At 36.9% G+C, this 26,042-nt stretch overlaps 1 protein-coding gene across 3 annotated transcripts in view; it reads left to right on the plus strand.

Moving 5' to 3' along the window:
• DCP1B (decapping mRNA 1B) overlaps positions 1–26,042 on the plus strand; it is a 46,629-nt gene that overhangs the window by 14,435 nt on the left and 6,152 nt on the right. For all 3 annotated transcript variants that reach the window (XM_052789481.1, XM_052789483.1, XM_052789482.1), the window contains exons 4-7: positions 10,195–10,261; positions 12,419–12,554; positions 20,931–21,059; positions 21,797–22,636. In XM_052789481.1, the coding sequence (XP_052645441.1) occupies positions 10,195–10,261; positions 12,419–12,554; positions 20,931–21,059; positions 21,797–22,636 (1,172 nt within the window). The remainder of the gene's footprint in view (positions 1–10,194; positions 10,262–12,418; positions 12,555–20,930; positions 21,060–21,796; positions 22,637–26,042) is intronic.

The raw sequence follows: 26,042 nt of genomic DNA on the forward strand, positions 1-26,042 counted from the left end.
GAGTTGAAAGCTGAAAGAAGGGAGAGACTGAGGAAGCAGAAGATGATTACTGATATGTTTTATTCCTAAAGGATTATGCATGAGCAAGTAAAATACTGCTGACTTCTGAAGCAAAATGAAATATGCACTTCTACTTTCTGTGTGAAAATAATACAATTGCTGTAATGAAAATCACCCAATGCAAAATTCCAAATTTTTATTTGAATTTAAATGTATCTCTATCCTATATTCAGGGATTCAAAATTGCAGGGTACTTCCCAGTGCTGCTATTGTGAAATGTCTAGCTGCTAATATAAAATGAATTTGATAAATGTGGGGGTTTTTTCCATTGGATTACAGGTTTAAAACAAGGAAATGCATACTGCTTAAATTGTATTTTCACGGTGACAAACTTGATCTCAGGAGTACGTTCTGTTTCTCCCTCTGTACATATACCCACACAGAATGGCCTGTGTGCAAGAAGGCAGAAAAGTCAGTAAACTGCTAATGTTTGTAGTAATCTGAACACTAACTTCAATAGTTAAAATAGTTTTTTAAAACATACATGGATATGTTAAAAAAAAAATTACAGCAATCAAAAGAAAAAAGCAATAAGGTAGTTCAAAGAGGTGCTATTTGTACCTTCGTGAAAGAAATTACTAAACTGCAACTTTCACAAGAAAAAAGTAGGTCATCTAATATATTTTAAACAATTTTATTAGTACTTTAAGATTAAATTTAATGATCCTTCAGTTTTCAGGCATGTAAAAGTGCAGTGGCCATATGTGAATGATAAAGGGTCCAAGGTGCAGCCATCTACTGAAATTATCTTGTGAGCACAGCGTGAACCTACCCTCAGCTGGAGTAAACCCATTACTTTTTGCCTGTCATTGTGTGAGAACAGTGAAAGTCCTTTCTGTGCCTGTGAAATGGTATTGTATCGCTAAAAATTGTATGTACTTAAAAATTTCCAACGGCAGCTCTACAGATAAGCAGATGTTACTGAAGGCAATATAACAGCTGACTGTAAGAGAAGGAATGGCTACAGAGTAGTAGAGAACTTCTTTTTAATGTGTTGAATCTAACATGTTAACAGGCTGTGGCAAATCAATAAAAGCAAATACATAAGATATGCTGTAAATATGAACTAAACATTTGAAATTTCAGGAGGAGTAGCTGGCTTTTCCTTTGCCTATTTCTATGTGGATTTTTTTATTCTTTTTCTAACAGTTTCAGAAATAGAGATGGTGTAGGAAAAAATGAAGAAATTGCCTGCCTCCAAAATGATGGCATGTACAGAGTATACAAATGGAAAAATACAAAGGTGTTTTTTTTAATTCTGTTAATCTTATGGTATTTCTTAGGTGTTACTTTTTACAAGAACAAGTGCATATATACAAGCAACTTAGACTTTTGTTGTTGCAGGTTAAGAACTTAGTCCAGATCTGCAAATGTATTTCCATTACTTAGGATGTGAAGGTATGCAATAAAGAAATAAGAAATGAAATTGCAACAGTCAGAATTAGAAACATCATCTATAGTTAAGGTTGCTTATTTTCCTCATGAAGCCTGTTTTGAAGTTGTTCATAATTTTGTGGGAGTTAAACCATTAGGGGTGACAGCCTATCAGACTGATTATAGTAAAAATTAAGGTTTCAGGAGAAAACACCATAAAATAACATGCTGTTTAACACCTATTTGAAGTTAAAATATTCTTCCTTCTTTTTTTCCTTCTTTTCTATTTTACTGAAAAAATGGCATTGGCAGAGTTTGGAAAAGAGCTTGAACTTGCCTATTGCTCTGGAATTAGAGATGTACTTTGACCTTTGGCAGGTACCTCAGAGATGCACGTTAAAAATCATTGGGAAAATATTCTTAGATTTGACTAAATTATAAATGAAGACCATGATGTTCAAATCCTGATGAGTCTTCTACCAACCATGTATGTCACATACAGTAGAGCAGGCTTTATCCCCACAGGACTAGAAGCCCAGATACTCCACAAGAAACATAACAGAAGCTGCTGCTTTTCTTAGCCTAGTGGAAGGCAGGATGGAAATAAAAAGGCCAGAAATTGAGGTGGTGAAGGCAGCTCTCCTTCCTGTTCTTTAAAATAAAAGCAAACGTTTCCAGGTTGGAAAGGCAGTGTTGTCTCCTCCTCCTCGATTGAGGAGAGTTCTCATTGCTTTTAGCTACTAGGAATGATGTGATGTGCACAGAATCAAGAAAAGAGCATGGTTTCTAGTTTAACCTCTTGCACTTGTGATAGTGTTATGTTAGTGTGAGCTTTTCTGCTAATAGAAGTTATGGATATGTATTTAGCCTGGATTTGTGTAATGGTATTTTTGTGTTATGTTCAGATGATTCCTGTAGGTCAGAGCCTGGTTTCATTTCAGTGCATTGAAGACATGTTTTATGGTTTGCTGTAGAAAGTTAGCAGAGAATATAGAGCACTGTTAAGCTAATACAGGTAATAGCTTCAGATGTTGAGGAGTTATGTTTCTTTTCCGCTGAGCCAGTCTCTGATGGAATTTTTTTCACAGGAAGGATGCTTTTGTTGACTCAGGATATTTGGATTTAGTTTTTAGCATTGCTGCAGACTTCTTCACTTACCTTTCTAAAGTCAGTATCTATTTTTTTTCTATATAAAAAATGGAGCAGTACTTTCACCCACCATTTGTTTGTCTTAATACCTCTTCACTTAGCTTTTATACTCCTTGAGTGAGACTGTTTAATTGTTTCCATTACAAAAGGCAGTGGAGCTCCAGTCCATTGTGAAATAGTAATGAGAACCACTTGTTATTTAAGAACAACTTATAAATAAGAACAATAAAGGATTTATTAAGAACAACTTGTTATTTAAGAAATTGATAGTCTGGCATCTACAGACTTCCTGCCTTAATTTCAGTGTCACGTATCATCGTGATTTAAAAATTATTTGGTACTGATGATGCAATGGCAGGGGATGTGACTGGAAAACCAGTGGTGGGGAGAAAAAAATAAATGCAGTAAGCCAGATGGATCATAACATAGATGCTGTTCCTGTGTCGTGACTAAAAATTTCTTGTAGCATCAACAGAATGCGATTTTAAGGGAAATCTTGCAAATTCAGTTTGCCTTTGGGCTCTTTTCCAAAAAGTAAAGAACCTGCTGATGGACTCTTACATATGCTGAGCTTTATGGAAATAAATGGATCAATGGGCTTTAAAGTTTCCTACAGTACTAATATAACTTTAGCTTTGAGGCTATTTAAGGGGCATTCCAGTGAGCCAATCTTTTTTATTATGTCTGCTACAGAATTGATGTTTTTTTCATAAAGACTTTCTAATAAATTTTGATTAAAAATCTGGCTGAAGTCAGGCTATCACATTAGAGCCACAGAGGTGATTTAATAAATAATCCACCATGTCCGAGTTGTCCCTTTTTTGCCTTATGAAATCAGAAATATTTGCTGTCTCTATCTGGAAGTCTGCAAATTCGTCACCCAATTTCCATAACTGGTAGAAGATGGCAGGGATATTTCAGGGTCCATCCTATTAACAAAAAATTGTTTCTTGTGTTGTTTTTTAAGGCATAGTTCCAGGCACAATTAGGCAGATGGTGGTAAGGAACGTATTCTTGACTTCAGTAGTGTTGCCAATCATTGCCCACTCTCAAACCATCTGCTTTTGGGGAAAGGGGTTTTGAGGGGCTTTTGCATTTTATTGGGGCTTTTGTTGTTGTATATTTTCTTGTTATTGTGGGGTGGGGTTTTTTTAAGAAAGTTCCTTGAACAGTTCCCTCCTCACTTGAATTTGAGTGGTCACGCTGAAAAACAGTTTTTCACTCTCCATGTGTGATCATCAGTTTGCATTAAGATGTCTCTGAGCAGGATTCTTTTCCCTTTAATAGCTGGCTTTTCTTCCTGCTTGTTCATATATAATGTTTTAAACATTTGAAATAATGGAAATACCAAGTCAACTTTTTCCCCGTCTATATTAAAAGTTCCCCAAGTAAGTGGATCAGGAGCTTTATCAACCTTTAAATGACAGAACAATGTCTGATGATCTGACAGGTTGGTTTTTTCCAGCAGCTTTTTAGGAATTTAAGTTAAGCTCGTATCAAAATACAGGTTTTTGTTGTTTGAAAAACTCTTGCCTTGCTTCAGTTTCTTGGCATTTTTGTGAGTGGGACATTATAAAAATTTTGGTTCCCCTCTAAAAACTTCCAGAAATAACAGGATATGTCTAAGCTGAATTTCCATTATTTAGAAACAAATACGTTTCTTTTATATATATTTTGTATTGTGCTGCTTTACGCAAGGTAGAGAAGCAAGAGACCTGAAAGTTCCACTCCTGGTGATGCGCCATATCGCTATCAATATGGTATAGTAGGACAAAATTTAATTTTTTTCTAGTGTTTTGTTTTTGAATACCTAAATAGCTAAGCAAAATAATGTGTTTGAAATAACTTTAGGGCTGTAAAGAACTAAAAGAACTTTAAGGCTCCTAAACTAGCAAATGCCAAAATTAAGGCTGCTTGTGCAATCTCTCTTTTTTACTTATGGAATTTTAAATTATGTGTTCATCTTCTTTTGCAATAAGGACTTTGCTTCAGTTATCAAATAGTCTGAATGGTGTTCATGTAAAGAGCAGCTACTCACTATTCTGGTTTTTTCCTCATTACTGATATGTGGGTCTCTTGCTTTGTTATATACCACTGAAGTTCTGCACTAGGGACAGAACTATTAATTTTTTTTTTCTTGTTGTTTTCTGTGATACTAATTAGTATAATAGCTGATAACTCAAGGATAAGCTGAACTGTTGTACCTTGCTCAGATTAGAAGTATTCTTACCATTTTAGAAACTGGGATCCTAGGGCAGAGCAGTAACAATTACAGAGATCAATTAAATGTAGGGTGTCCGACTTTAAATTACTCGGGTCTAATTTTTCCAATGTATTTATCATTCATATGTTCAAAAACACTTCTAACAGACTTTGATTGTGATTATAAGTAGCTGGTGTTTTTGCAGGTTGTACACTAAAACCTTACACCGAGGTCTAGGACCTCAAATCAAACGCTGGGAAATGAAATGTACAGTCACTGACACCCAAGATGACATTCCACAACTTAAGTATCATTGCATAATATCTCTGGGGCAGTGTCAGAGATGGAATTTAGCTTTTCAAGATAGCATGCAGCTGCCTTAGCTGCAGGGTTTTTATTTCTTCTTTCCTTTGTTGCAGTCCTCTCTTGCTTTATGCTGCAGAGCGCAATGTAGGGCTTCAACAGGCAAGTCTCCTTCACTACTTGAGCCTGAGCAAAGTGGAAGGACCATCATATGCTTGTATCGTAACTGCAAAGACAGTATGATGGACAAAGGGATCACATTTGCATTGAAGTAGAAGAGCACAAAATCAACAAGGAATGCTTTAATTCCTGTTTTAAGAACTCATAGATTAAAAGTTATTATTGTGCATATAACCTAGTTTGGTTCTCTTTTCAGTAGGTCCTGCAGAATGGAGGCTGCAATATTCTAAGTAGTACTAGAAAAAGAAATGCAAGCATTGATAGTTTGCTGAATAGTCAAATATTACATGAATGGTAGATAGCAAAGAGAAAAGATGACTAACATAAAGGTGTCTAGCTATGTTGTAAGATATGCATAGAGAAACTGCTTTTTAATATAGCCAAGTGTGGATTTACATATTCAGGAGCAAGAGCCTAGGCCATATGTAGGGAATAAAATACCTTAAGAAGCATGATATCAAGAATAAAACATGAAAGTCGAAGAATCATTTTATTTATTTATTTATAATACCAGCAAGTGTAAAACAGTTTCTAGGTACAGGGAAGCCTCTAGTCAGTAGTTAGGATATTTCTGTATTTACTTTTACCGCACTTAAATACTGTATGCAGTCTGTGGAGCAATAGCTTAAAAATAGTATGTTGCAGGTACACTGAAACCAAAACTTTGATAATGGAAATGTATGTCCAAGAGACAAAAATCTAATAGCTGGAAGTTGAAGCTGGACAAATGAAGAGTAAAATAAATAATCCTAGAGAAACGCCTTCCTTTTTAATAGGATACTTAGCATGAATTATGAGAGTTGATAAGAAATTCTTCATCATCATCATAAAGAAATGTTTCAGATTTTGAGAGGTTAGAAATTGTCATCTATAATTCTGGTAGATAGCAGCTGTCAGCTTCTGCTTATAAATAGTATCAAGTGCTCTAGTGTTTGTGAGGACGGGAGAAATCCGTCGCCAAAAAATGAAAATTGTAAGGCGGAAGCTGTGGAATTGGCTCTGAAGTCATGATTTAAAACTTAAATAGTATACTTCCTGAAATTCAATCATTGAGCTATGTTAAAGGAGCTTCACAGATTTTGTTAAAATTTTTCTGGTTTATTTATGAGTAACCTACCTTTTTCAAATTCTAAAAATTCTAAAGACTGATATCCCTTAATATTTAATAATTTCAATTAGTTGATTTAAGTAATTAATTTAGCTTATTCCCATTCAATATTAATTGTATCATGTTGATTTGATAGCTGCATTATATCCTTCTAGTTTTGTGTAATCTTGTTAACAACATCATAACTTTGGTGCCTTTTTAAAATTTTCTTTAATGTGATCAATTTATTACTAAATCTCATTTCTTTTACTAAATGACTTTGGAACTATTGAAAGTGGATGAATAGATGTGTATCGTCTTGTCAGTATAAGAGCAGCTCTCCTTATTGGGCTTTTGTTAGCTGCTTTTCATGTAACTGGCTCACTTGGTTAGCAGAAGATACTTGACTTTGATTTGTTTTTTCTTTTTCAGTTTTTTACAATAATCTCGTCTTGAATAACTTTATAGCTGAATCTGGGCTTAAAAGTTATTTAATACTTCCCCTTTTGTGCAGCAGTAGAAGAATTTGCTTTGTGTGTCTGCTGTTTAGTGATTCAGTTGTGCCTCCGCTCTTTCATGATTCATTTTTAACATGTGAACATTTTAGTGAAATTACCGCTCTACAGATGATACTTAGATCAGGATTTCCTTTTTGTCAAACAGTCTGATAGAGATGGAAGGCAGATAAAAGTAATCTGTTTAGATTTAATCCTGATAAGACATGCAGTGTTTTCATGCTGGTAGAAAGCTTGTAGTGAAATTTGTATTATATGTGTATTTAGTTTTTATTATTGGAGAGCGTGCCAGGTTCCTAGCTTGACAGTTACAGTTCGTAATCATCTTAGGTTCTTTTGCTGGTCCTGGGTTTTTATGTGTTGTCATCCACATAAAAAAAAATTTTTGCCATTTTGTGTTCACCATTCATCAAGAAGATGGCCATTAATACATATTTTTACTACTATTATTTACATTTGTTTCCTTAAATGTAGATTATAGCAGAATATACTACTGTAGTATGAATTTACACCATGGTTACTCCAGGTGATGACCAATACATTAGTGTACTTTGGATACCTGGTATCTCAGATTTCCACCAAATTATTGCCTTCTCACTGGTACATCATTCTCCCATGCATGAAAGAGCTTGGAGTACGTTGTGCCACAACAAATGGAGCGGCAGTGTGATTATTTCTCAGTGTATTTCTGAAGTGTTCATCTGTTCTGGACAGATGGGAGAAGTGTGGAAGGAAGAAGGCAAGGACTGTCCACTTCTGAAAGATTTCACTGCTGAATGGGTGAACTGTAAGCTCAGAGGATGTTGGGGTTTGGGTATAGCTTGCTTGCAGCTGTGCTTCCCAGTCTGCGTTGAGAGTACCATTTAGCTGAGGTGAGAAAGTAAGCGTGGGTAAGTGGGTGGGTGGGTTTGAAGCTCAGCTGACATCTAGGCTAAAGGTCTCTGGATCTGCAATATCCTGACTTAAAACTTTAGTTAAGATGTGATATATTGTTGGGTGGTGGTTTGGTCTGGTGGGACAGGCAGTAATTATTGTCCTTATTCTGTGGTCTGAAATGAGTGTGCACTTGTTTGAATTGTATTTCAAAATCTTAGTTCTAGTTCTGTAAAATCTGAAATGGTCTTTTATACTGGTAATCAGTTTACCTGTGTTTGTCACTGAGTTGAGGTAAACTAGCTTGTTTCTGCTGTTGATTCCAGTCTTTCAACTTTTAATGGCCAGAAACACTGCAGTATTTCCATGGGACTGTCAGCTTTCAAATTTATTAGATATTCATAAATAGTCTATGACATGTTTGATGAATTGGCCAAAAGGTGAAGCTGCTCAACCTGTCTCGCATATTGGTGATGCCACCAGCTGTGGCAGACAAAAAAAAAAATTGAGAGGATGGACCAGATGGCCAAAGTTTCATCAATACTCTTCTGCTTTGGAGATTCTTTCACAACAAAGGAGAATCTTGATTAAAACAAATTTGACTCGTGTGGGGTTTTCAGTCTGCTTGCTATGTTGTTGCATTGAAGAATATAGGGTTACTTGTAATATGGACAAGTTTTCAAATGTTTTTTCAGAAGGATGTGTGGTTTTGCATAATAGGTTGGTGGTTTGGAACCTTATGTATTGTTCACATACTTTTCTAAAAGTTTGCAGTTTATTATTGGATGCTTCTTCGAAGGTGTTAGAATATTAATGTCTATTTTAAATGCATATTTTAACATTAATATCTATGTCACAAAATGGAGATTATTTGTACAGTTCAGGTCAGCTCTTATGTTGCACATTTGTAGAACCACTGGCGCATATTATGTTACTTGCCTTTTTTTAGGTGAAAAATAGAAATCATCGTCACACTTGACAAAAGTTAATCATAAAAAGGACTGTACATCTTTTAAAAGATATTTATTGTATGTCTACAGGATGGCTGTTTGTTTGTGGGTTTTTTTAGGCTTTTCACCAGTATGCTGTATTAAACAGCTGAACCATTTTTAGCTGTATAGAAGACAACACATGGCTGAAAATTTGAGGGGGAATGTCTTACAAACAGCTGTACATTCGTTTTCTTTCCAAACATTAACAAAGCCAACTTATACTACATATGCCACAGTTTTCGTTCTGTGGAATTGAAGAAGTGATTGCTTTTGGATTCTGATAATATAAGGAAATATTACATCGTCAGTGTCAGTGTTGCAATTGTTTTTAAACAGGTACTCAGTCCATTTATGCCCCTTTCAAATAAAATCTAGCTCCTACTGTGTTTGAAGATATGTTAGGAATTGCCATTTCTTAGTAAGATTAAGGGAAAACTCTTGCCTGCAATATGGTAGGAGGAGGAAGGGGGAAGAAACACAGTGGCTACCTGTTTGCTACCATTTCATGTAAAGGGAGCATGGATGTTACACCAGGTCGCAGTGATAGAGGGGAAGATCTGTGTTAAGCCTTTAAGTGCTTCTCCCTTCCTCTTCTCACAGCAGATTTGCGCCTAAGGTTAAAACCAGGACAGTTACCCTGACAAATGTGGACAGATTGTTTTAAGACTATGTTGTAGATTTATTCCCAAGCTATTTTACCAGAGCTATATAATGTGGTTGTGAGTGGAAGAAAGCTCCCTGTTTGTGATGATTGTGGAACCTGCACTAACTACAGTTCCATTATGGCTATTACCATCATGATGGTTTCATTAGCAGTGTGTATGTTTGAGAATCTTGAAGTACTAGTAAATTTAAATCTGTCATTGCTGGGCAAAGCTGCAGGCACTTATTTTAGTGGACATCTGAACTTAGATATAGGTTTTCTAATCCTGGGCTGGCTACAGATAATTACTTTGGTGGTGAAAATAATGGGCAACATTATAGAAAATCTACAGGGAGGCAGAGGTGCGTTCTTACAACTCTAACAAATTTGATGATATATCAAGATAGACCTGAATGTTGTTGAAAACTAAGCAGATCTTTCTTCCTTACATATGTGTGCAACACTACTTGCAGTATACTAGCCACTGGACTCTAATGGATATGATAGGACAACTGAAAAAAATGACAGAGGAAAAGGTTTTAAAGAAAAAAAACCCTCTGGTTTAGTGTTCTGAAGAAAAGGATCAAATACCTCTGCCTTTATTGAAGGTTCAAGAGCTTGTAATTTACATCCTTAGACATATGCCTTTGATCTTTTTTGATTTTGGAGGATCTGAGGTGTCATGTTTACAGATGGGGAAAACATAAGACAGAAATAAATTTAAGAATTCCTTTACAGGTCACTTTTAAATATCTACCAGGTAGAATTGCTGTTTGAGAAGATGCTCATAGTTTGTGTTTGATGTGCATTTACAGTGTCCATATATGGGATTTGGTTTTATGATAAGGAAGAATGCCAAAGAATTGCAGAGCTCATGAAAAAGTAAGTGATGGGTAAACAAGACTTTTTGTGCTTTTTTTATGTATGTATTTCTGTACATACATGCACATTATATTACTAGGATGGTCATACCTTTCTGCTTTAAACCTGTATTTATAGATTTTTGTTGCAAGTAAAGTTGTCAAGCCTGCATTTGTATAATCAGAAATAAGTCACTGTATTGCAATACTTTTTCATAATTTGCTGTGCAGCTTTCCAGCTACATCAGAGTGTAACAGTTCATCTGATTTATTTCCCGATGACTCAGAGATCTGTTTTGAAGAATTGTGTTCTTTGGGGTTTTAATATATTTCTCAGTTTGGGGAGATTTTCTTTTTTAATTTTGCTGTTACCTTTTTTCTTGTATCAGTGTAAGTGCGGGCTATCATGAAGGCATACTGTAATAATACTATTTCTGTCGTTTTTATCCTGTTTCTACATCTTGGCTGAATTCCTGCTTCCTCATTTCCTAGCAAAATGTACAAAATTTGCCTTGTTTTTGGAATATAAAGCAAGACTTTAATTAGCTTTTAATTCATTACTTTTATGTACATAATATTATTTTATACATGTTATACAATCTTTAATTTTGCAGTCAAGTCAGAGATTAAAATTTCAAAAAGAACTGTATTCTCAACTGTATTTTAATATCATGGATAGTTTTTTCACTATCACTGTTTTCTTCACGTGTCCAGGATGGACAGGGCTCACTCTTCTGCTCTACCCTCTGGTTGGCCTAATGATAGGCTTGTTTGCAATGATCCCTTTCTTATGACTATATTCTGCAGGTTTTCATGTTTGTTTAGAGGTGGAAGGAGCTGAAGTCTTACAGATTTTATCAACTTATGCAATCTAAATTTTTTAGAGCTATAATATGGAGGATATAGTAAAGAGGCCCAACAGGAGCAGGCAGAGATGGGATATACCAGTTGCCTGCAGTATATAGAGTTGGACATATCATTGTGTCACAATTCTTTTAAGGGACAGGAGGGATGACATAGAGCCAGGTCTTTGTCATCCCAAGAAAAGCCATGGGAAGGGGATACAGTCAAGCTGACACCATTAGGTACTGACAGAGCGCAATGCAAAGGCACTGTCAGACCTGTGAATCTCTCCTTTTCAGGTCATCTGTCCCAATCTTAACAGCTTCTGTAGCCAGAAGCATGCTGAGAAAGTGACATCAGTTTTGATTGCCAAAGTTACCAAGTGCCCAAAAGCCCATTTATGTGCCCTGCAGTACAAGTCCAAGCAAGGCTCATCCTTGCACATCTCGATCCATTGCAAAGTGCTTTAACTCTTCTGCCACTATGTTCCAGATAGGATTTGTTATAAAATACTGGATGGAAAGGTAGTCATGTTTCCTCTATATCTCTTTTTGAAGTAATACCTGCTGCTTTTCATTTTGCAGTGACAAAACATTGTGAAACACAGACTGTGACAACAGTGGGGGTTTGTGGTTTTTCTGTATAACCTACAGCTCTAAAATAAGGCAGTTGTGACCCAAGAAATAATTGATGGGGATGAATTTACAGAAATAAGCAATGAACCCTAGAAACCCAGGTTTTTGACAGCTAATTTTAGTTAACTAGCTCAAGTTTCCGTTGGTGGTGATTAGGTACTCTCAAACTGGTAATTTACTACAATAAAAACTAGTTTTCAGAGGATTCATGGAATTGTAAACCACGTGTAGTGGTTTATAATAGCAGTGTTTCATATAGATAAAAGATGTCGCTCAGCCAGTTGGCTGCCTGTTTTAATTCTCAGCATTCTACAATAATAAAACAGCTGGGGCAGGAAATTGGTCATTTGCTAGTAGTTAATGACTGATTTGTGTGTGTTTGCCATCCTCCACCACCAGCAGAACTGAATAACACTATAAATTCCCTGCTCCTTCTGGGTATAGAAATTGTGACTAAGTTACGGAAATTTTAGCCTATGGCCTAGTGTATTCAAGATTGGAGAAAATGAATCTCACGCCTGGTCGAATTATGTTTGAATATAGATCTTCTAATAGAGGTTTTTTTACACATTTTAATGCAGATGGGGGGGGAATGAAAATATTTCTGTTTTGATTAATTATTGTAAAGTGGTTGTGGTTAAAGTTTTTATGTTTTATCTGTGTTTTGTCTTGTATATTTTCCTCTCACCTCCAACTTTCAGCCTAACTCAGCAGGAACAATTCAAAGCACAGCAGGGCACGGGAACAGGAGTGTCCCCAATGATCATGAATTCTTCTAATAACAAAGAAGTGGATATCTTACGGATGCTTACTAAGGCCAAAGATGAGTATACCAAGGTGAGACTTGCTGTCTATAAAAAGAGGACGTTTCTTTTTGGCGATACTATGATGCCAACTTACTCACACTTTACACTTTAAAACATACAAGGTTTGGGATTGGTTTTAAGTAGTTTCCCTCAAAGTGGAACTGATTTTGGACAGTGTGCTCTCTCATTTTGTGTAGAGCTGGCTGGTAGAAAAGTTTTGTTAGAATTTGTGGAAGATTCAAAAGAAATCAATGCCATCACTAAAAACTTCTGAAAGGAGAACATGTATATGCTTGATTATTTGTTGAATACTAGGGGGTAAGAACAAGTATAAATTGGCTTTCGTTTTGACCCTTAGAGCTCCTGTACTTACTGAGTAGCACCTGGAAGTTGTTTCCTCTTTCTGGGTGGAGTATTCAAACCTGCCAATAGTTTCTGTGGTTTGTACAAATAACTTCCTTCAGAGAAGACCTTTAACAGTGAAGTTACTGCTTTTAATTGTGGTTGTTAGCTACTTTCAAATACTAATGGAAGGAAATGAAAAGGTTGAAATGTAGTATGATTTCAGCCCATGTGCTGCTTTGGTCTTCTGAGGCTTCTAAATAAGGAAGTAACTAATGGACTAATAATGTTCTCTATTATTGAGCAATCAAAAACGTTTTACTTTGGGGAATAAAAATCTAATAATTTTAACTATTCATATATACACTGCAAATTGTTAGAGGGCCTGCAGGTTCCTACTGCTGTTTCCTGTATTTTGTATGTGTTGTCATGCAATAATAAAGCTCATAAGTGTTCTCAGTCTAGAAATATATATATATATCTTAAACATAAGCAATTTAAAGAGAGAAAAAGTTATTTTTCTGAAATGTGGCTACTAATAAGATCCCCAAAGATAATAGCAAACTGTTTGAATGATGGTGAAATGTAGCCCTTTTTGCTGTGGCATAGCTTCTTTTGAAGCTTAGGACCTTCATATTTTCTGTAATAGGGATTTAATGTATTATAGTGGACAAACACCTCCAAAACCTGGTATCTTTTCTGTGTTTTAATGCTGAATCAGTATCTAGTCTCGGCATAAAATAGTGTGATTTGAGGTACTATGAAATGCTTAAGCAGTTTTCATTAAATAACCTCAAAAATAATGTAAATGGAAAACTGGAAAAATACTAAGCTGTCTTCAGATTCTGTGAGAAGGAGGAAATAAATTAAAAAGATTTACCTTCCATTTCTACATTACCACACAGAAAATCAAGACAAAGGAGAGGAAATTCTGTTGTTTAAATAATAGGTCTTTTGAATTTTTTCCCTGCAGATAAGATCATCTGCAAATTTGCTTCTTATTTCATCTTTAATCTCTCTGCATTTGAGGGATGGCTAAGGAAATAACATGAAAATTTCTTCTTCGTCTGGGACATGAGTGCTAGGAGTATCTGACCGCTTAAGAACTGGATATGTGTTTTTTCTTGTTTTGTTAGTAATATAAAATTAAAAAGGGTGTGATAAATAAAGGCAATGACAACCTTTTTTTTATTTAATGTCAGTATGTTTCAGAGCAGTCATGCTTTTTGGCTGCTTTATGACATCTACTTCCTTGTCAGTGTATGTCTTATGAGTTACAATGCTGATGTGCTGAAATCAGTTATGAAATATGTTATTCTCCTTTTTGAATTCTGTGTGGTTTCAGAGAAGAGGGTGTTTTAAAGTGTTGGGAGCTGTAGAATAAGAACATCAATTTTCAAAGTGTCTAAGAAATTTTGCTCAGTTTTCAAGTCCTATGATGAGATTTTTTTTTTAAGAATGTAATGAACTTTCAAGGGTGTATCTTATTCCCAAATCAATTTACAGATTTAGAGGTTACATGTAAAATAAAACACATAGCCTCCCCCCTCCTTTTTTTTACTAATGGAGCTTTAAGCTGCTAAACCACTAAAGTATTTTTTGAAAAATATACTTCTTATGCACTTGCCTTCTCTTGTTCTCTGGTAAGAAGAAGTGTTATTAGCTGGCCTCATAATGATAGCTAGGGAGATAAACAGTTGAAGAGCTGCTAGGGTACAGATAACAAAATGTGTTTCTCTTGTTCTACAGGACAAGCCCTGGTTTTAGCTCTGTGCTGCACAGTTCTTCTACAGCATCTACCCATTTACTACACCATCTTTGATCTATTAAAGGTCAGATTAGGTGGACGTCTTTTGTCTGGTTGATGTGCCCAAAATACCTGAAGCTTCCTTCTTCATTACTAAGGACACACATCCATTTGATAAGAACATCATTTCTGGTAGCAAGCAAGCATGGCCTCTGGACTTCTATTTCTGTTCCTTGACTGCTTCTTCACTGTCTTTCAGCAAAATGTTCTGATGGTACTGCGCTGCGCTGTCCAAACAGGAATATGGTTTCTAAGTTTTCAGGTGCCTTAGCTTTTGATTTGTTAACTGTGTGAAAGACTTGATAGTAGGATCCAGAAGGCCTAGCTTTCCTCAGGGCACTGTGCCATACTCAGCCTGGATGATGCAGAGTCTACGCTACTATTCTTGAACAGTCTGAATTGGTTCTGTATGTCTCACTTAAACAGGGCTCTGCCTGGAAATCCTTGCTGCTACTGCTCTTATTTGAGACAGTACTTGTCCCCCTTAGTTCCTCTCTTCTGCTGAGCACCTTGTATGCTTTCATGTGACTGTTCATTAATGTCATCTTGTGGCTGCTTTACATCAGCTAGGTAGAAATCCCCAGTTTCCAGGACTTTTTAGCTCTGCACTCAAGCTCTGACAACTTCAAAGTCGTCTTCATCACTTTCAGCATGGAAATCTATCTACAAAGCTCTTCTAAGTTCCATCAGGTCTTGGCTGACCTTCTTTCCTTGTATCAGACCTTCTAGCATCTCCTCCTTGTACTTGACAGGTCTGTGCAGCTCACATGCCTCAAAGTCAGGTTTTTGCTACAGAGCATGAGATTGGGATGTGACATGGTATATGCTTCAGGAGAACTGCAATACTGAGGTACAATGCTTGTCCGTTGTCTGCTTCCTCTGACAATGTCCTTTTCATCTTGAGCTTCATATTGTACAGGTAGAATATGAAATCTCACAACATAGAGCAGTTGTTTGCCTCAAATGTCTGTGACTATACCAAACTTGCCTAAAATGTCCTCAGTGATGGTCTTGTTCTTTTTGACTGACATTCACCACATATGTCCATTTTTTTTCCAATGGTGCTTAGCTTTTCTTTGACTTGATCTTAGAACCTTTTGATTTCTTATGTGTCTTTTGTAGGAGCATAGCTTTGAACAAGACGCTTGACTAAAGGACAGACCTGTGAAGCAAGATGTAGTAATCGTCAAGTGTTGTAGCTGATGAGTACTCTTCTGGTTCTGTCACTAAAGAGCATGGTGACATTTCTTTCATCCTGCTTTTTGCTGTTTGATGATGATGGCATCTGATATCTTCTTTACCTGTCCACCTGACAGTTGCTTAAAATGTCATGCTGTTGCTCCTAACTTACTCATCAGCAAGGCCATGCTGCCAAATGACCTTATATTCTGAGCTCCAATAGTTACAGATTCCTTTGAAATCATCACAGGTTTTTTTTTCTCTTCAGCATACTTCTCTGTATCTGATACCAGCCTACTAGCCATGTTACCAAATCATGGGAATGAAACCAAGTCATTCTCTATAGACCTTTGTGTCTACTGCTGTTCATTTTGCTGAGGAATTTGGTCTGAAAAATGTTCATATAGTGATAACTCTGTTAAACTCTACTGCTTCTCACCTCATTTTTATATGCTTAGTTCTGTTATAATGCAGAGTATAAAAGTGGAATCTAAGGTACTTATGGTTTCTGAAGAATTCAGCCTATTAAAATACCCTGGGGAAATAAGGGTATTATTTAAATTCTGCAGAACTCATTGTGAAATATACAAGAGTATGTTATCCATCGTGTCAAAGAAAAAAAGTTTAAATACATGCTTATATGTTTTTTGCCCAAAAAGCTATGCTGAAAAATAGCAATAAGAAGGAGGTATATTGAAGAAAAGGCAGCACCATTAGAAGCAGAACAGTTTGTGAGAAAAAAGCTATTTAATCTTACTGAAGTGTGGTTTTGGTCTATGTAATATCATGTAGGATCTATCCAATCTAAAAAAGAAAATTATCTTCACTTGTTTTAATATAGATCAAATAGGGGCTATAGGAAGCACTTACTTGGACTATGAAAAAAACTTTCATGTGATAATTAATTAGGTAAGATGCATAACTATCATTAAGTGAATGAGAGACAACATAAGTCACCAGTCAGAAACTGGGTGGGAAAGTGATTTAAGAATATTCAGTCATTTGTCCTAGTGTATTCAAAATTTTAAAAAAGCTGATGAGGCTGCAGAAGGCTTCATACTAGGACATTGTTAAGAGTCCATATGAACTGCCTGGAAATGATGAGAAAATAAACCTTGTAGAAAACAACAATGACAAAAAAGTTAAGTTACTCAAATTCAAGGATAACAAAGTGTAAGCTTGGAAGAACCTAAGAAAACAATTTGTTTGAGCAGTGCATTGATAAATTTAACTCAGAGCTAATAAATGGAAAGGAAACTTTTCCCTAGTATAAAAGCTTTAATAGTTATGTTAGTGTTGTAGGCTTGTCTTCTATACTGTTTTTTCATGGCTTCTTTCTGTTACAATTTTTCATAGCAATCCGTTCATAACTATTTTAATTATGAATTGCTTAGCAAAACTGAAATTTCAATTAAGTGTAGATTTTTGTCCAGTGCTTCCATTAATCAAGCTTTGAATCATAGAGAAGGGAGGTAAGCATGGACTAGCTTTAGAAGAAAAGTGTTTTGCTTACCATGAATTTATTTGAATTTTGGGATATCTTTAGTCATCAAACTTGCACTGCACTGTGAGATGGGTAGCAAGGCTCTGGTTGAATGAGATATCACATTCTAGTAAAATTATTTCTTTGGTTTGGTTGTGGGGTTTGGTTTTTTTTCCCCAGAGAAGGCAAAAAATGTAGCTGAGTTAAACATATTTACATGCTGAATGTGGCCTACTCAAATTAGCCACGAGGCACTTGCTACGTGGTTTTATATTTAACTGAAATTCAGTTTTGCTGTGAAACTCTGCATTACTGGCAAAATCAGTATTTTGTTCTTCATGTTTTTTCCAATCTAGTGCTTGAGGAAGTTTCTCGCTTTATGCAGTAGGAGTATAGCAGGAAAGAAGAGACAGGTGCTTGTTCTTCAAACTAAATAGCTAACCACCCTATGGCATGATTGTCTGTGCATGCCTTAAAGTTATTTCTAAGAGCAACATTTGAACTAAAAATTGTTACACAATAGAGAAAAGCCAGGTATGTGAGCGGAACTACACTTCTACTTTGCAAGATCACGTCTTCAGAAAGTCATTGCAGAAATCCGTGACTGTCTGAACACCCACAAGATGATTTTTCAGCAGAGACTCACAAAATCATTGAGACTGGAAGGGACCTCTGGAGATAGTCTAGTCCAACCTCGCTGTTTGCAGCAGTATCAGCTAAAGTGGGTTGCTTAGGGCCATGTTAAGTCAGGTTTAAAATATCTCCATGGACGGAGACTCCACAACCTGTCTGGGCTACCTGTTCCAGTATTCAAACATCCTTAAAGTAAAAAAGTTTTTTCTTAAGTTTAAACAAGATTTTGTATATTCTGGTTTTTGCCTCTTGTCTTCACTGGGCACCACTGAGAAGAGTCTGGCTCAGTCGTCTTTACTTTTTCCCATCAGGTATTTATACACATTGATATTATACCCTGAGCCTTCTCTTCTGGAGACTAAGCCTCTCCTTGCTTTACAGGTGCTTACACAGACTTTCAATGCACTCACTCGTGTGTCTGCATCTTTCTTGTGCTGGGAAGCCCAGAACTGGATGTAGCACTGCAGTGCTCAGTAGACGGGTCTAACCAGTGGTCGCACCAGTGCTCAGTAGAGGTGAAGGATCACCCCCCTTGATCAGCTGGCAGTGCTCTGCCTAATGCAACCCAGGATGCTGTTGACCTTCTTTTGCCACAAGGGCACGTTGCTGAGTTGTATTCAACTTCTTGTCCACCCAGGTCCATTTCTGCAAAGCTGCTTTTCAGTCAGTCAGCACCAGCCTGTACCGCATGGGGTTATTCTTTCTCAGTTTCCCTTTGTTGAACTTCATGTTCCTGTCAGCCCATTTCTCCAGCCTGTCAAGGTCCCTCTGAACGGCAGCACAACCATCTGGTCTATTAACTACACATCCCTGTTTTATATTGTCTGCAAGCCTGCTCTGCCCCATCATTCAGGTCATTAATGGAGATGTTAAACAGTATTGACCCCAATGTCAAACCCTGATGTACATCACTAGTGACTGGCCTCCAGCTGGACTTCATGCCAACAATATTTTGAGTCCAGCAGATCAGACAGTTTTCTATCCACCTCACTGTCCACTTACCTAGTCTGCATTTCATCAGTTTGTCTTTGAGGATGTTATGGGAGACAGTATCAAAAGCCTCGCAAAAGTCAAGGTAGACGATATCCACTGCTCTCCCATCATCCACTGAGCCAGTCATCTCACTGTAAAAGGCTATTGGGTTGATCAAGCATGATCTCCCCTTTGTAAATCCGTGCTGGCTTCTCTCAATCACTTTCGTGTCCTTAATATGTTTAGAAATGGCTTCCATTAGGAAGCCATTTGTTTCATCGCCTTCATAGGGATCAAGGTCAGGCAAACTGGCCTGAAGTTCCCCAAATCCTCCTTCTTTCCCTTCTTGAAGGTAGTACTGACACTTGTTTTCTTCCAGTCCTTGGGAACCTCCCCCAATTGCCATTACCTTTCAAAAATAAAGAGTGGTTTCACAATGAGAGAGGCAGCTCTCTCAGCTCTTATGAGTGCATGCCATCTGGTCCCATGGACTTGTGTACGTCCTTTTGCTTACATGGTACCTGACCTGATCCTCCCATACCGAGGGTAAGTCTTCATCACTCCAGACTTTCCCACCAGCCTCAGGGGCCTGGGATTCCTGTGGGCAAATGTTGCAAAGAAGGCACTGAGTACCTCCTAGAGCCCCTTGAGTCCCCTCAAGAACTCAAGTTCTGTTTTACTGAGCAGCCTTGGAGCAAGTGTGTCTTTGTTTACTGTTACGGTAGGTGTCAAAAATGGATTAAATGATTGGTTTTGTATATTTGAGAGTGAGGGTTATTTTCTCACCTATCTGCCTGCATCCTGAGGAGTTTGTCTCAAAGTTCTGGAAAGGACACTGACATTTTCATCATCGCACAGCAGTGGCTCTGCTGTGTGTCTGTATGGCAGTCTGTCGAGTCCAGAGTTCTGTCCCCACTAATGCACAAGACTGGGCTCTTTGGAGGAAAGAATGAGAAACCCAAACTGGTCATTCCTTACCCAACCATTAGTCCTGTGGCATAAAATTTAGAGCCCATCAAATTCAGGTAATTAACTATGAATATTCTTGTTAGATAGGGTTAACATTTTGATAGATCATTCTTTAAAAACATCTTTCCAGTTTCTTGGTTTCAATTGTTATCAAGCAACAATGACTTCCAATATACTGTTTTCTTTCCTATTGACAATAGCAGCATTCCTTGTATACCCAATGCTTTTTTAGTTTCATTGACTATATCCTTATCTTTTGTACAAGGTAAATAAGACCATCTTACTCACCTTTTCCTATTCCATTTATTATTTCTCTTTCATGCAGCATTTTCTGTGCATTTTTTATGAATTAAATCATGCCTTTCTCTCTTCATATGTCAGTTGTTCCATGTCCCTGCTCACTTTTAGTCATCTGTCTCTGCTCATCTTTTTATAAATATTATTAATCCTGTCATATTTAATAAGAAAACATACTGATTCTACAAATTGATTAAATCTTTAATTATTTTTTTGTGCAGGTATATGCATCCTCCAAGTTTCCACAATGTGGAAGATTTATGTAAAAGAGTTTGAGTTATAATTCCGGTTTTTAACAAAAAGCATTTTAAATGTTCTCTATGAGCACATTAATCCTTCATGTTTCTAAACTACTTCTAGCTGCCTACTGGTGCAGGAAAAGCATGGCTGTTGCTTGGTTTCTAAGGTGCTTTTTAAAAATTATTTTATGTTTTTTTAAGTGTGGGAAAAGCAGAAGATAAAGAGAAGCGAGATTTAAATTAGAGGGAAGCCTCATACTCAGGAAATCTTGGAATCAAGTGTTTATTTTTACATACGCTTTGTGGTTTTAGAAAATTAAGTTGCAATTGTTTTAGTTCTTTCAATAGCATCATATTTCATAATCAGTGCTGCAACTAGTATTTTTGGTTATTGAATACCTGGCTATGTCTGTATTTTACTATAGTGGAGAACTAAAGGAAAAGGTATTGTCACGCTTACTAAAAAATACTGCTTTTCTGTTGCAGTGTAAGACCTGCTCAGAGCCAAAACAAATAACTAGTTCCTCTGCAATTTATGACAACCCCAACCTAATCAAACCAATTCCAGTGAAGCCTAGTGAAAATCAGCATCAACGAATATCTCAGCAAAACAAGGTAAAATGTTTTTTGTGTTTTCTGACTAGTGCTGCTGTAATTGAGTAACCGTGTAGGAATATTTGAGTCGGAAGGTCAGTGCAAGAATTTGAGGTGGAACCATTCTGAGGAATGATTTTAATGCAAAACTAATGTTTTATAAAAAGCTCCCCAACCCCCACCATATGATGTGGAAGCATGTAAATTAAAGGCATACTATCCTGATGCAATGAAGAAATACTAGGCTTTCAAATTTCAGATACTGCTTTGATTGCAAGCTGGTCTAGTCAATTGCTGGACCACAGTTTGTGTGTTCTTTTTTTTAGGTGAATTCAGTTAATCTAAATAAAGAAAAGTCTCTTGATATATCTTCAAGCTAAATCACACTGCAAAATCCTAAAAGCTGAATTCAGCTGTGACAGGGAGACGCACAAGACGTGGCCTTACTTCATACATGGGGAGATTTCTGTCTGTTACTAATATTGTACTGATAGCTGAAAGGGAAGATGCTCTTTCATGGTATTTAAAGTAAAGCCACTGCTCTCTCTCAGATTCACTGATTTTCTCCCACGTTAGCAGCTTGACAACTGTCTTCTTGCCCTTCCTATGTGACAAAACTATTAAAAATCCTCTTGGGAGGAAAACGCATAGCAGTTTCTCAGCTTTTCCTTGAATACTGCTGGCTAAATATTGTCACCACTTAATGTTACTTATGCATGAGGGAACTACATTTACTTTTTTCTTCTGTCCCCTCACAGAATGTGGATTCTGAACCACAGCACTTGTCTCTGACAGCACTGTTTGGAAAACAAGAAAAGCCAGATGTCTCAGAACCACTTAATAAGCAGCACCAAGAGAATCTTCCTGTTAGGCAGGGTGTGGTACGTTCACTGTCCTATGAAGAACCTAGCAGGCATTCACCCTCTGCAGAGAAACAGCTTTGCCCCGCCATTCAGAAGCTTATGGTGCGTGGGACAGACCTTCATCCACTTGCTGAGTTTCCTGAGAACCCACTCTGTGAAAATGGCAATATCCACCCTGTGCGTGAGACTTTCACAGGACTCTTCCAACCTGTGACTTCTCATGGTATTGCAACATCTCATGTAGTTCAGGATACTGCTGGCACTCAGAGCCTATTACAGAAATTACAGAGTCAGTCAGGGTCAGTGACTAAAATGGACCCCGCTGCAACAGGATCTGCGAACTCGACAGCTTCTGTGTTCAGCAGGACTCCTGCTGCTGTTGGAGCACCAGCAGCAACAGTAAATAATATGAGCCAACCACCTTTGGTGTATTTCAATGGTTCCCTACCAGGCCAGACTTTAGAGTCTCAGACACTTGGTAAAGAACAGTCCAAACTTCCTAGACAGCCACTTTCTCTCTCTGGCAATCAAGCAGCCAATTCTGGGGTGATTTCACCTCAAGAGTTACTGAAGAAACTCCAGATAGTGCAACAAGAACAACAGTTGCATGTATCCAGCAGACCAACCTTGGCAGCTAAGTTTCCTGTTGTTACTCAGAATACCAATACGCTGAAACCACTAGAATCCTGGATAGAAAAGGCACCAGGTACAGAAAAACAGAGCACTCTTCTTCAGGTAAATGGGAAACTTCAACATTTAAATAAATAAATAAAAACCTAGCAATCTTTTGAACTTGGTATTTTGTAAGGTTAGTCTTTGTTTCATTTTGGCCAGTCTGTCCTTGTTACTATCTTACCACATGTTGCACATCATTCATTTTGCATGTGATAATTTAACTACATCAAGTAAGTTCTGATTTACCAAGCTGTGATATTGTAAATACTGAAGGCTACATCTCTTGCACGTCAATAATGACCGAAAATACTGCAATCTTGGGTTTTTCCAGAGGCACTTTGAAAAGTCACCTAGTTTTCAGTTGCCATACCTCAGGCTGTTTTGTGTAATGGCTGGTTACTGAGTGTAATATTTTGGGTTTAATAATTTTTCTTACAAAATTAGTCATAGCTTTCTCTGTGCAGGTATACATTCCTTTGTATGCCAGTTGCTAAAGGTGCTTAAAAGGTCACTTATTTTCTAACAGCAGATTTTTGAAGTACATGTATATCAATTAATTAGTTATCTTGTACTGTAACTTCTAGCTATTCATTAGTTATTTTTTTTTATTGCTATGTATTATTTTGAAAAAAGGCCTTGTGCCTGAATGCCTTCAAAAAAACCAAAGCCCTTAATTCTGGAGATTGTGACCCTAAAAGTCAGATTGGTGTCTTAAAAAATTCAGGAGATGTCAAGAGACTGTGTCTCTCTCATGACTGCATTTTTCTGTTCTTTAGAAAAATATCATGTGCAACTACAAAATGTCCCATCCTGGACTGTCTTTGCTAACAGCTTCATTTTCTGTAGGATCTTCTACGCTTGAATGTCTGTAAATGTCCTGTTTGGGGATGCAGCTAAGCCACTTTTAACTTCCTTTATTGTGGACAGACTGTTCACAAGACTTGTGTTGTACTGGAGTCTGACTTGTATTGGAGTCTGGAAGTTACTTAGCCAAATGAAAAAGCATTCACCTTTTCAATGTAAAGTTCAAAAGCTGCTTTTCTATTGCAGCTTCTTAAAAACCTGAGTGAAAGACTACAGAATACTTCAGCATGCTCCAAGAATCCTCCTTATTCTAGAAAGTTATCCTACACACAAAGATGCTGAAACAGTCATTTAACAATTAAGGGCCACATCCGTCACTAACACTGTTACAGGTCAAGATTTCTCATTCTGTGAGAGAAGTCAGAGGAAGATCAGTTTGATATAGCAAATAGCCATCATTATTTTTATTCTTTTAATTAAAGCAGCATGACTTTGAATCTGTGTGAAAGAGTTTTGGGGGGACTAGTCATTGAAATTATTTGGGATCGGTTGCTTACAGATGGTAATCTGACTTTCCAAGGGAGTGCTAATGAATAAAAAGAGGATCCAGAGTCACAAAAATTTACTTCTGTTTTCACTGGGAATGGAACTTGCCTACTAGAAATGGAAGAAATTGTCTGATTCACTGGTACATGTACTGATAGCATGGAGACATAAGACATTTCTACTTTGAAGCTAGAAGTAAAATGAGGCAAGTGCCAGGCTATACATTATAAGTCAGTACGCATAAATAAAAAATGGCAAATATGCTGATATATTTTCAAATGAAAAATCCATATAGATATGGCTAATGACTTTGTATATATTTGAAAAAGAAAATGATGCCAACGTTAGTTGCAATATGGAAAGGGAGTTACTGACATAATGCAATTTCAATAATTTTACTGCTTGAGTATGAATAGAACAATAGCTTGTGAGAAGAGAAGAAGTCTTCACTGGAGCAAGTCTCATTCAATGTGATTATTGCTGCAAGTTTGCCTTAAAAAAAAAAAAAAAAGAAAAAGCAGCAACTAAGGAGGCTCTCAGTCTCACTTTGCATGGCTGTGAGCAGACCACATAGATTGAGACTGCCTAGGAGTGGTTTCACAGACTGACACAGCCACAGCTGCTATGAAAACAGTATTAGATGCAGTTCTTCCGACACTTTTAGTATGGCTTATGAGATTTAATATATAGACTAAAAATGATAATGAAAGTAGGCCTAATTATTGTTTAGGACACCTAAAACTCTGCAATCTGGAAGGAATGGCCTCTTTCACATGCAGCAGATTGCCAAAAAAGAAAAAGGGGAGAAGGCTAAAAATGAAGGAACGAGTCTGTGTTCCTGTAGAATGCCATGAATTAGCCACATGAAATATGCCTACTTTTGAAAAAAAATTGGAAGGTAAAAATTTGAAACAACTTTTAAAACCAACATTAATCTTTTTATATCATCCTTGCTGTAGACCAGAGGCTTTAAGTGCTGCCATGCCTGCAGACATTCGAGTGAAATTGAATTGGCACAAATATATCTGCACGTGCTCATGCAAAATTGATCAAAGCAGATTCTGACAACAAATGCAGCAAAAGGTTTGTTCTCTGTAATTATTTATCTTTTGGTATTGCCTCTCTACTACAATTCAGCATACAGAAAAAGCAAATTCTAAAAAAATCTGACAGGAATAGGGAGGTATCTGGACAGTGTCTGTTGTTGGAAAAATTGTATTAAAGGAACACCCTAAATCCATCAGCAGCACTAAGAAAATGAAAGCCATAGTCTTTTCCACAATTGACACATTACGAGTCCAAGTTTAAATTGGCTTCTGCTGCATTTCCATATGGTGTAAGAACTGTGATCTCCCACATAGAAAGGAAGAGACCAGTTACCAAAAAAAAAAAAAACCAGGAAAAAAGCAAAAGCTGAAGAATAATACTTGGAAGCATTCAGTCTGGTGTGGTGCCAGCTCTATTCGATGAAGTATTCCTTATGTGGACAGTGAGTAACGTGTGCTTAAGATGCAATAAAAAAGCATTAATCTGCAGTGGACTTTTAAGCATATGCTTAGCGTTAGGCATGAGTTATCCTGATTATAGATACATGCATGCTTAAGTATTTATGTTAATCAGAATTTGGTTTTTAAAGTGCTTACAATAACCTTGACACAAATTTATCTTTTCTTCAGAAGGCCACTTATCTTGCAGCCCATTTTTCTCATGTCTTGGAGCATTTTGCATCAAGAATGTATTTTTTACATAGTGTTACATCTTCTGAATATGTGCATGGTACCTAGTATTTTTGGTGTGAGCATCGTGCCATTACCTCTCAATTGTCCTGACTGCAGTTTCAGCATGAGATTTAAAACATGCACGGGAGGAATGCAAATAGGTGCATTAAACTTGTTTTGAAAAGTAATTTAAGATTCTGTAGTTAAACATCAATTGAAAAATTCTGAATTAAACTTGAAAGACAAAGCAATGTTAGCATTGTAGCCAGCTTTATTTTAATAGTAACCGTCTTTAAAGTTCCTGAACCAATCTTAGATTAAATGTTCTCAGTTTTAAGTAATGCCACTAAAAACAGTGAGAGGCCTACAGCACCCACCAGATGCTGATGTTCCAGAGG

This window comes from Harpia harpyja, chromosome 6, assembly GCF_026419915.1.
Source record: "Harpia harpyja isolate bHarHar1 chromosome 6, bHarHar1 primary haplotype, whole genome shotgun sequence".
Classification (NCBI taxonomy): domain Eukaryota; kingdom Metazoa; phylum Chordata; class Aves; order Accipitriformes; family Accipitridae; genus Harpia; species Harpia harpyja.